This window comes from Centruroides sculpturatus, unplaced genomic scaffold (assembly GCF_000671375.1).
Source record: "Centruroides sculpturatus isolate CEXI.00-Female unplaced genomic scaffold, Cexi_2.0 scaffold131, whole genome shotgun sequence".
Taxonomy (NCBI): Eukaryota; Metazoa; Arthropoda; class Arachnida; order Scorpiones; family Buthidae; genus Centruroides; species Centruroides sculpturatus.
Window position 1 is genome coordinate 242,298 of NW_019384439.1, and position 12,277 is coordinate 254,574.

The 12,277-nt window shown below is 30.5% G+C and overlaps 1 protein-coding gene across 1 annotated transcript in view; it reads right to left on the bottom strand.

Moving 5' to 3' along the window:
• Window positions 1–12,277, bottom strand: part of LOC111620082 (upstream-binding protein 1-like) — an 81,873-nt gene that overhangs the window by 55,861 nt on the left and 13,735 nt on the right. The window contains exons 2-3 of the mRNA XM_023361926.1: window positions 6,391–6,497; window positions 2,772–2,918 (exon numbers count right to left, since the gene is read on the bottom strand). Coding sequence (XP_023217694.1) covers window positions 2,772–2,918; window positions 6,391–6,497 — 254 coding nt within the window. The remainder of the gene's footprint in view (window positions 1–2,771; window positions 2,919–6,390; window positions 6,498–12,277) is intronic.

A 12,277-nucleotide genomic window follows, 5' to 3' on the forward strand; every position in this document is an offset into this window, starting at 1 on the left:
TATTATATACTTATATTATATTATATATTATTATAGTAAAACTCTGATTATCCAAATTGATTTGTTCTGCACGTGATTTGAATAATTGAAAATTTGAATAAATGGATAACATGTAAAGAATGAAATTAAAGGGTAGCAGCACAGTATTGTGCATGTACTGTATTTATTTATTCATCAATGTGCAAGTAGCATTTGTTTGGATATGTGACAGCAAACAGGCATATACAAAAAAAATCACTTCAGGTAAAAAAATAATGCAGCAAAGATTGCTTAGCATACAAAAATACAATTTATAGCAGCAAAGTCTTGCAGATATTTTAGTGTCAACAACTGTGACACAGTACATTCATCTTGCCTTTCAACCTTTTACTGCTGTCTCAAGACAGTTAAAAGCCTTGTTGTGTGATGGTCCAAGATCATTGTTTAATTCTTTTTCTGTTACCTCCTCTTCTTCAGAAGTGTCCTCTCCTCAAACACTTTCTATAATTTCTTAATTGTTCCAAATTTGAAAACCATCGCATCACTTCTAGAAGCATCCAGTTTTTCACCTCCTGAATTCTTCACTCTGAAAAACCTGGAATACTCTCTATTATCTCATCAATGTCATTGCAAGATGTTTCATCTGCAACCTGGACAAGTATTTTTCATGCTGTGTAAGTCGCATTAAACATTTAATGAGTCATGAAGTGATACTATCTTCCACAGAAATATTTGTGGAACTTGTATTACTGAAATATTCTCTAAGAACTAAGAATAATAAATGCATCTGTTAAGTACTAACTTTTTCTTATAATTATTATTGTCATTAAGTAATAAAATTAAGATTAGTAATTTAATATTCTCAAATGGAGTTGGTTATTTTGTATATAAAAGTTAGATATAAAAAAAATTTTTTTTTTTTCAATTATAAAAAATTTCTTACAAACATTAAAAACAAAAATAATATACAATGGCTCTAGTTTATAAAGTTTTTAAAAATTTTATATTATAAACATTTGTGTCACAAAAACAAAAAAGCAATTATATTAGCATATAAATCATACATTATTTGAATAAAGACCACAAAACCCAGGATTATCTTCATTTGAAGCTCAAGATGACCTACAAAATAATACATAACTTTTTCAAGTCTATTCTTTTTTTTATCCTTTTCAGAATCCAACACAGAAGTAACAGCAAATTTGAAGATATAACTAAATCTTCATTAAAACAGCAATAATAGATTTTTTTAAAAATTTACACAAAGTTAAAAATGATCAAATACCAAATCCTAAAATAAAAGGTCGGCATTTGATCATTTTTAACTTTGTGTAAATTTTTTAAAAAATCTATTATTGCTGTTTTAATGAAGATTTAGTTATATCTTCAAGCAAATTTGCTGTTACTTTTGTGTTGGATTCTGAAAAGGATAAAAAAAGAATAGACTTGAAAAAGTTATATATTTTTTGTAAGTTGTCTTGAGCTACAAATACATTAGGTTGTGTGAGCAAAAAGTTTGAGAAATGCTGATATAGATCACAGCATCCTTCCCAAGCAACTTTTCCCACGCTCTATGCAAAGTTTCTTGCTTAATATTAATAGAATTCCATGAATCAGCTAGTGTATACATGCATTCCTTAATATTAAGATGCTTGTGAAATTCCCACACATCATTTCTGTCACTGTCATACAGCAAGAGCCATCACAAGAGTTTCGTATGCTGGAATTTCAGAGCTTCAATAATGCCCAGATCCATTGCTACAAGAGAGATGTTATATTTGGAGGAAGAAATGTGACTTTAAATTTTCTTTCTTCTTCTGTCATATTTTTGTTTTTCTGAGTTCAAGACATGATCAGAGTAGGATTTGCAACAAACATAAGTGTGTTCAGATAATTGAACATTTGGTTAATAAGCATTCTACTGTAATAATAGAATCCATTTGTTCTGTTGTTAGAAAGTTCTGTTGTTCTGAAAGTTCTGTTGTTAGAACTTCATATAAAATAATTATTTTATATAAAAGTTTTAAATAATTACAAAATATTGATATAATTATTTAAATATTTTCTAAATTATGTCATCTTTTTAATATTCAAAATAGAAATAAATCATAATGATGCAAAAATACATCTGTGGCTTATGAAAGATTTTTAATGTTTTCCAAAGAAATTTTTTCTAATGTTTTCTTAATTATTTTAGACAAAAGTAAAGCCATTTGATGAGTTTGTAATTGCGATTTAAAATCAGCACAAAGCCTTTCCATCTCATAACTAACATTTCTTTCTAAAGTGTCTTTTTCAAAGACAGATAATCTTTGGGGAATCCAAAAAAAGTATAATATATAAATAAAATAATTAACAAAATATGAACTTAGTTTCAGAAAATTTTATTAGAATAAAAGAAATATCTTAATAAATGTCAGCATAGTAATTAGAATATGATTCAAATATACACCCACAACTGCCGTAAATGATCAGGCTAAATTTGGATATAATGATTATAATCATTGTATCCAAATTTAGCCCGATCATTTACGACAGTTGTGGATGTATATTTGCTTAATATATCGGGTTTCAGTTGTGTATATTTGTATAGAATATGATTATTTTTATATATATATAACTATCAGCAAACATTGTGATGAATTAAATTAATTTTTAAGAGAATGTGACACAGACTTATTATTATTATACAGCATTTGAAAATTATATAAAGATATGTATAAGATATGTATATATATTTATAAATTATATATCAAATAATTAATGAATAATTTAAAAATCATTATTAAAACCTTAAAAACTTTAACTTGACAAGAAGCTGCATGCAATCTGACTGATGCTCCATCACCATAAGAAAAAGTTTCTATTTGAATTCTAAATGGTACTCCTTTCTCACCTCCGTGTTTCTTTGGCGTAAATTCAGTGCTTATGCAATTAACCTGAAAATATTTTTAAATGTTTGTAAATAAAATTTTAAACAAAAAATTCATAAATCATATTTTTAAAACAATTTATATTTAGATTATTATCGTTTTCCAACCCCATTACTCAGCTGGATGGCCAAGTGGTCAAAATGGCAGCCTACTGTTCTGGGGACAAGGGATCAAATCCAGATGGGTTGAAAAACCCCAGGGATTTTTCAAGTGGTGGTCCATCCTGAAATGTCAGACCCCATCCCTCACGACCTGGTCACCCTATTGTGGGCCTGCTAAATAATGGACCCTCTTAGTGCCCACAGGGTGGAAACAATTAAAAAACCATAACTGAAATGATCATCAATACTAATTCCTCTACAGAAATTTTTTTTTATTCTCTTGTATGAACTGATGAGCTTCTGATGATAACATTTCACTGAACATACCATTATAACATTCAACTGAAAATTAATTTAAACTTTGGAATGTTATACTGGAAGCTTTTTGACTTAGTTGTTCAATTTAATGATATTAGAAAAGCATCTGATGATGAGCAGATCTAGCTCAAAAAGTACTTTATACAAGAGAATATGCATTTCTTTTATATCTGCTATTTCTCTGTATATGCAGCATTTCTTGATAATAATTTATATTTATTTAAATAATGAAGTTATTAATGGCATTATTATGATATTACAATCTTTATACAGTGCAATCTCAGTACTCAACATATATGGGATGGGAACAGTGTCAGTTAAGGAGATTGCCAGATTGCTTAACATTGTTGTTTGGTATTTGTTAAAATAGATACCTGATGATGTTTGTTAGAAATGGACAAAAACATTTGTATCAATAAATACGTTTATTCCCTTTACTGGTTTTGGGTATATTTGTGTGTGTTTTTTGTCACATACAACCAGATTTTGAAGAAGTAAATGTATTTTTCAAATATTAAATGAAAATAAAAAACTGAAGTTTTAAATAAATATACAATATACAACCTTCTACATATTCTTCCCACTGAGACAGAGAAATTTGTGAAATAATGATATTTATTTATATTCTTATCTCAATGACATTATATTAATTAAACTATCAACAACCGTGAGGCAGATAATAGTGAGGGCTTATCAGATCAATGATGGGCACAAACGCTCAGGAATCAAAGTGAAAACAATTTAATAAACACAAAAAATTACTACATAAGTATGGAAACAAAAACCCAAAATGTATTTTGGTGTTTTCATTTTGATCCCTGAGTGTTTGTGCCCATCATTGGTCTGATAAGCCCTCACTATTATCTGCCTCACGGTTGTTGATAATTTAATTAAATTAATATAATTATACCAAGGGCTAGAAGCAACTTTTGTAATAATTTCGTCAATGACATTATTTTTGTTGCAACATGATACAAAATGATAAAATGCCATATATTTAATGGACTATCTAATGCTAGCTATATGACTGTATATATTTTATAAAACATTTATATATATGTGAGAGCCTGAATTTAGTAAACCCTTTTTTTTTCTATAAACTTTTTCACATTTGTTTTTAAAATAAAACGAAATAACACTTAAACTCATGGGAAGAAAATTCTATTTTTTTCTTAACACTTAATAAAAACACTGGAAGGATATGATCATATCTTTCTCTGGATTCACTTCTTTTCAAAGGTGACAGATCTTACTAATATATCACCCAGAACCAATGATCAAAATTCAACTATTAGCCCCAATGTATAATAATTCTTAATAAGGTCATGGGAAAAACATGAAGGACCCCCTAATAAAAAGGAGGGGTCAATGACAATCGAAGTTCCCCACACCGATAGTTCTGTAAACTGGTGTGCTTGCCAATCCCTTTTGGCTACTGCTCAAACCGTACTCATCCTTTGCCCTTCTCAAGACATCAGAAAACATTTCCATCCTTCAATTCATCGAAGCTTCTTACAAACCTTGCAGATCAGGAGTATATCAATCCACTGATTCTGCAATTCCAATGAAAGAGGACCAACTTCTACTAAGGTATTTGCTGACGTGCGAATGATTGTAAACTCTCTCTCTCACGATAAGTGTCGCGATATTAATGATAAGGTTACCCCTTTCTCCCTATATTGTGTTATAAAATTAGCAAATAAGCTAAGCATCTTAAACAACTTTGTACAGATTTGTAAATAATATAGATAAATAAACGGGTATTTGTTAAATAAAAATTTGTGGAGTGCACTTTTTCCAGTTGTCTCAATCTGTCTCCATCCCGAGTCCAAGCATCTACATATGCAACTGCTCATGCAGGAACGTAATAACTAATGGCCATCGCGATTTCCATGTCCGTTAAGATATGGTGGTGTTAGTCCTGACGAGGCATCAAAGAGGTGCTGACCCTGCAGTCACACATATATCTAGAAAAAAGTTTGTTTAATATTCATGTGTTATTGATTTTCACACCAATTAAATTTTCATTAGATTCTATAATATACAGGTATCCCTTGTACGACATAGCATTCCTACAACATGGTTTGAGAACTGAGGACACTCTCTGTACAAAATGGTATTTTTACAACATAGTTTGAAAATTGGAGACATCCCCAAAATGTCACAATATTTAAGTGCAAACACCATTCAATATTTTTTTATTCAAGTAAGCATATATGTTGTCTCATATTTGTATGTGGATTTTAGAATATTGAAATTTTCAATGTTGATTCATGCCTTTTGCCTGGCTTCTTTTAATGAGAACGATTGTACAATTTTTCTTCTTCCTTGTCCTAGCTTTCCTATAAACTAGGTATCACTGCTGTTGGTGATAGTGCTCTAAATGAATCTAAAAGATTGTCACTGTGTTTTGTTTTTATAGATTAAATTAAAAGTTACTACATAAAAAGATCAAATTTTTAAAGATCTCTTAGGTAAATGCAAACAAATGAAAATTTCAGATTTTATGAAGAAAGTAGAGAAAAATCATGATGATGATACTTCAGATTAAGATCAACAGGAAAGCTCTGATGATGACAATATTTTGCCAAAAAGAACATCCTTGTTTAATAATGTTTAGCAGTGAAGAAAAGATTAATATTAATGCGCAATACTTTTATTGTGATTGTTAGTTAATTATTGATTGCTTTAATAAACATATTTCTCTTAATTACAAAAAGAATAGTATATTTTTGCTAACATAACTCTATGTTTTGTACTAGTCCTTTGTTTCATATAGCACAGATTTGCATAAGACTGCACTTTTATGGTAGCTAACTATCATGTTATATGAGGAATATCTGCACATTGAAAATTTTTGGAAACAATATATCAAAATACTGTTTGCAATTTTCAGAATATTTCATTTTATAATCTGCAGTCTATAATAAGTTTCAAATCCTGACATATTCAGTAAAATGTGAATAATATGTTGTAATTAAATTTCAAAGTTATAGTAATGATTATACATATTCATTAACATCAACTGACATATACCAATCATTTCATTAAAAACTTACCCGTATAAAAACTCCTGTTTCTTTTGTTGGATCCCAGAGAAATTCACATCGATTACAATTTTGAGAATCGCTAACTGCTTCATATATACCATAGGATAATGGAATGTCTAAAAAACAAAAATTTTCTAATGAAACTTTATTATTTGCATGATATATCCAAATGTTTAATATCTATGTTGAAAACTAAATTAAATAAAAAAATAACAAAAATTATTAGCTTTAAAGCATTTTAACTTATAAGTTAAAATACTTTATAGCTAAGAATATCTGTTATTTTCTTTTTGTTTATTTACTATATACTTATTTTAATTATCAATTAATCTCATTCTCATTTGCTCTAATAAACATTAGAAAAATTTTGATTTTTATAATGAATCCATTTTTGTTTTTATATATCATCAATTTCTTTAATTATTTTACTGTATTTAGTTAATAAACATCTGCAGTTGGTTTTTAATATTTTATAGATGAAAAATTTAGTATTTATTTTATATTTTTAGCTACTTAACACGTTTAACGCCATGCGACGCGCGTGCCGTCGTAATGGAAATTCCCGTACAGCGCCATACGACCGCCGGTAGACGTAAACAATGTAGTTTTACTCAAGGTTAAATTTTCCTGGTGTCGTACGACGTTTTCTGCATGCTTAGTGCTGGCCTCTCGTGGACATCTATTCAGTTAGCTTTGAACGCCGGCGGTCGTATGGCAAACCAGTTCTAGCTACAACCGCCGGCGCGTCGTGTGGCGTCACAACGCGATACAAGGTCGGCGGTCGTAGTTATTTTTTAAAATAAGACTCTATTTTTTTATCTGATAGTGGTTTATTTTAATAGTAAATAATTTAAAATATCGAAAATTAGTTTAATTATCCTCTTTTATCGCATATAAAGTAAATAATATTATTAAAAAAAAATTAAAGTATATAAGTGAGTTTTAATATATATTTACAGAAAAAAAACATCATTTGCAGTCGAAACAAAGTGTGAAATACTTTAACACACAGATGTAAATACTTTTAAGTAGGGAAGGACGTCTAATTACAGTGGGGTTGTAAAATTTATTGTCTGGGAAAAAGCAGTGTCAGGTTCAAGGTCATACGACTCCCCGGTTTTTCTTTATATATACTTTTCTTATCGTCGCTCTCCTGACTGTTGTACATCGACCCTTTTATTTACGTTATAATCAATTATTAGATATCAAATTTTCATTTTTTGGCCCCCCTTGACAGAAAGTATCATATTACAACAAGCAGTTAACGTGTTAAAACATTTTTATAATACTAAAACTAAATTAGGTAAAAGTATAATCTGTTAATATCACAATTATTACTTTAATAATAATTATCATATGCACATAACTATCCAAAAATATTCAGCACAACCATTCTACACACATAAAGCTTCAACTACTTCTGACGTTTCTTTGTAAAGCTTCTAGAAGAATGACCTAACTGCTTTGCCAAATATGCAAACTGTACTAATAATACAACCTATAAGCAATAAGACAAATTCACAGGTATAATATATATAAATATATAATATACAATAGTCCATTTCAAGAATAATGGCTGGGATGGGCAACACAAAATTTTTGAAAAGGGAGTTTAGAAATATTTTAAAAAAAGCATTTGCAACTACAGACTAATGCATTTAAAAATTTCTTTTTAAATTGTATAATATACATAACTATCAAGAAAGTTTGATTTTATACTTGCTTTTTGTTTTTTTGTTGAATTTATTCTCAAGAAGTAAAGTTTTATATTAAGAATAAATACTAAGGTGTCCATTATTTTTTGAATATTTTTTTTCTAACACATATGGTCTAGTTTTGTTTATTTTGTCCTTAAATATGTGCACAATAAATTTCAGCTCATTTTGGTCATTAGAACCCATGCCGACTTGCATCAAATCACGTCCATACATGTTGCGCTAGAGAAGTGGTGCATATTTGCTTTGTTCACCATTCTAACACAACTTGTTGGGCTATTAACAAACATTTTTATTTTTCAAAGATGTCAGTGGAATTACAAAGTGCTAAAAAACATATTTTCTTAGTCAGAGAGATAAACCACCAAATCATGGGTGCAAAATTACTGTCAAATCAGCAAGTACTCGCAGTTTTGTTTTTTAACATTTGCAAAGTTAAATTAACTGTGAGTGAAAGTGCAAATTTTGTAATATGAGAGTGTATCATATTTTGGGAAAAAGCTAGAATACCTACAAAAATCTATACCTAACTGTGTCAAGAAATTGGTGGGTCTTTATCACGTATGGAGAGAGTTGCAAAAAAGCAATAAGAAAACTCAAGATGTTTATAAGTGCCGCAAGAAAACTTTCCAAACAGATTTAGATAACTTATTTGATATTGCACACACCAATGCCCTCAACATATGACAATAGAGGAAGATAAAAAATTCTTATAGAAACAGAGAGAACCGGGACGTCCAGGCTGCTTGTCAGGTGTAGATAAAAAATTGGCCGAAAAAGAAGAAAGGGCAAGGCAAAGAAAAATAATAGTAGAGAGAAAAAGGCTCAAAAATATTTTTATCAAGGCTGCATCGACTTTTTCAATATCACATGATTTATCACCACTCCAGGAACTATATGACAGTTCTCATAGCTCTGACAATAGTCTGGATAAGGTTTTTTCTCAGGAATTGAATACTGTGCTGTCTGAAGCTAGTGTAAAAAGAGGAAGAATAGATTTCATTATGCTGAAACTAGTTGCAGCTTTATACAGATGCTAGTTGAGCATTAGAGATTACATTTATATTCTTCACGCTACAGCAGAAGCACTAGTGTTTCATACTGATGAATTTTCAATCAACAAATCTTCACTTCAACGGATTCAGACACAAGTGAGGAAGGACAGAGCAGAAGCCATAAAATCTGATTTTCAGGATGATGTGCCAGAAGTAGTCATCGTTCATTGGGATGGCACATTGTTACCTGGCTTGAATGTTAGAAGTTCTAAAGAAGAGCGCCTACAGATTCTTATTTCATTTGGAGAGAGAGAACAACTGCTTGCTGTACCAGGGCCGGATTAACCCACTTTGGGGCCCTAGACATTTTCTTCTTACGGGCCCCCCTTTCTCACACTAGAAATAGAGCGCACAAAAAATATAAAACAATAAATAAAACAAAACTAAATAATGTGAAAAACTAAAACAAATCTTAAATTTTTATTAATAAAAAATATTTAATACACAACAATAAATTTTAGTTTTTCTAGAAAAGTTTGAACAGTTTGTTTATAAATTTAAAATATTGAAATTTGTTTTATTAAATGTCTAACAAAAGTTGTTGTAAAATAACAATATTACCTTAAAAAAAATAATTGTCAACAAGACTATGTCTTGTTTATAAAATCGTACTGCTTGCTGTGTTACCAGCTTAGAGGTATGAAGGAGTACATGTCAGGAGTTGCAATTTGGCACAGAGTATTAAGTGCCCAAATCATGCGCGCATAAAAAAACCTGACTTGTAGGTACTCGGGACCGAGAACCGAGTGAAAGTAAAATACAAAATGGCGACTCTCTCTACAAACAGGCAAACCGAAGTCAGGTGGTGAGAGTACCACCCACAGTCGTTCAAGGAAATGGACTCTGACCCTAGGACTGAACACGTAGTATTTTCTTTCTTAAATAAAATTTGTAATCTAATTTTGTAAATTTGGGAGTGCTTCAAATATGACATTAAAACAGGGTTTTATGTCGTTACAAGTAGGTTTTTTAACATTGTCTAGTATAGTAAAATCGTGGGACCAGTAAAAATTTGACGTTATAATCAGGTTAAACTGTATATTGTTTGTGCAAAATAAAAAAAAAAATTTCGGACGATACAATAGCCACGATTATTTTTTTCAAAGACGAGAAATTTTCGTTAGGCATCGACAAAAATTCAACCCGGGCCGACACGCAACGGAGAGAAATTTCGAAATTGGATAGGTTAATTTCATCGAAAATGCATGGTGGACGACCTCGTGGTCGTGGCTGGCGAAGTTTGAACGATCGCGCCCAAAAGCAGCGATACCAAAGAAGATTGGAGAATGAGAAAGAGATCCGCTTTGAGCGTCAAAGTGATTCCGCTTAGTAGTGTCTCCGAGACATAGTCGTGTCCCAAATACGGTTTTGCCGTTTTACTTGTTTAATTTAACCTTTTTGGTTAATATTTAAATAATATAATATTTTACCAGTTTTACCAGTATTATACAGTTGTCCAACAGAAGAGTAATCTATCTTATTTACAAATCTTTTCAAAATAGACAGTTTGACCGGGCCCTTCTAAAAACCGGGCCCTAGACATTTGTCTCATTTGTCTATGCGATGATCCGGCCCTGTGCTGTACCAATACTGGACAGTTCTTCTTGTAAACACCAAGTCAAAACAGTTTCGAATGTGCTCTATGATTGGAATTTAAATGACAAGGTACAAATAATGTGTCACAACATATTACACATTATTAACAGCGTACAATACGGGTCGCTTAAATGGAGCTTGTGTGCTATTAGAACAAAAGCTAGAAAGAGAGCTGTTACTCTTTGCTTGTCACCATCATATATATGAGCTAGTTTTAAGAAGTGTATTTGAAACAAAAATCCCCCAAGTTACTAACAGCTCCGATATTCTGATATTCAAAAAATTTAAAGACTCTTGGAAAAGCATTGATTCTATGAACATACAAATGTGCATTGATATTGTAAAATAACATTTCAATGATGCAAAAATTGATCAATTATCATTTTTTTATGTGAAAGAACTTCAAAAATCTATTGTGAGAAATAATTATCATGAATTAGTCAATCAAATTCCCCAAAAATATAATAGTTATCTGTCATATTTTTGGGGAAGATTATAAAATAAAATAAAATCAGGCCTCCGGGTGCAATGCATCAAGGTGGATGGCTAGAGCTATTTACTCTTTGAAAGTATGTTTGCTGCAGTCTCAATTCAGAATGAATGCCAATAACAAACGAGCATTGCAAGACGTTTGCTTATTTATTATAACAGTTTACATAAAACCCTGGCTTGGATGCAGTTTGGCAGTACATGTGCCATATCAAGATTTGTGCTTTTTAAAAACATTAAAAGAATATGAAAAAGTTGACAAATTAATTTTCCAGGTAGCTTTGACCAAGTTTTGTTAACACTTGTGGTACTTATCCGAGGAAATAGTCATATTATCACTATTCAATGATTTATTCAATGAAACAACCAAGATGAAAATAGTAGCTAACTTGAAACAGGAAAGTATATCCGATTTTGGGAAAAGGTTTATTCCATCAAAAGAAGAAATAGCCAGCTCTTTGTATGGTATGTAGAACTCCATGTTTTGTTTGTACTTGAATTATCTTATTTAAACTACACCTGTTTTTGTTTTAGGAAAAACCTTGGATTGTTTTGTGTCTAGGAAGAGCAAAAATCTGTTTACTAGGTTAAAAATTGAAAGCAGTTTCCTTCAGGAAAGCATTTCTTCATGGGTAGAAAATGCTTCTTTTGTGCAAGCTAAAAGAAAGATTCTTTCTCTCAAAGTGGTTAATGATACAGCTAAAAGAGCTGTTAAATTAGTGCAAGATTTTTATGGGTTAATTACCGCAGATGAAGAACAGAAGCAGTTTCTTTCATGCTGTGTGCAAGAACACAGAAAACTGTATCTGGACTGTAAAAAAGGAGACATTGAAAAGAAAATATCCAAAATAATTTACATTCATACAAATTTTAAATATTATTCTTTGTTGTCTGATTTCCTTATTTACTCAATTATTTAATATTACAATGATCTAGTCATGTATGTATGTATGTTTGTATGTATGTACATATGTATTACAATGATGTAGTCAAGTGATAGTCAAAAATGACTTTATAAAAACTTGAAACTTAGTTGGCACC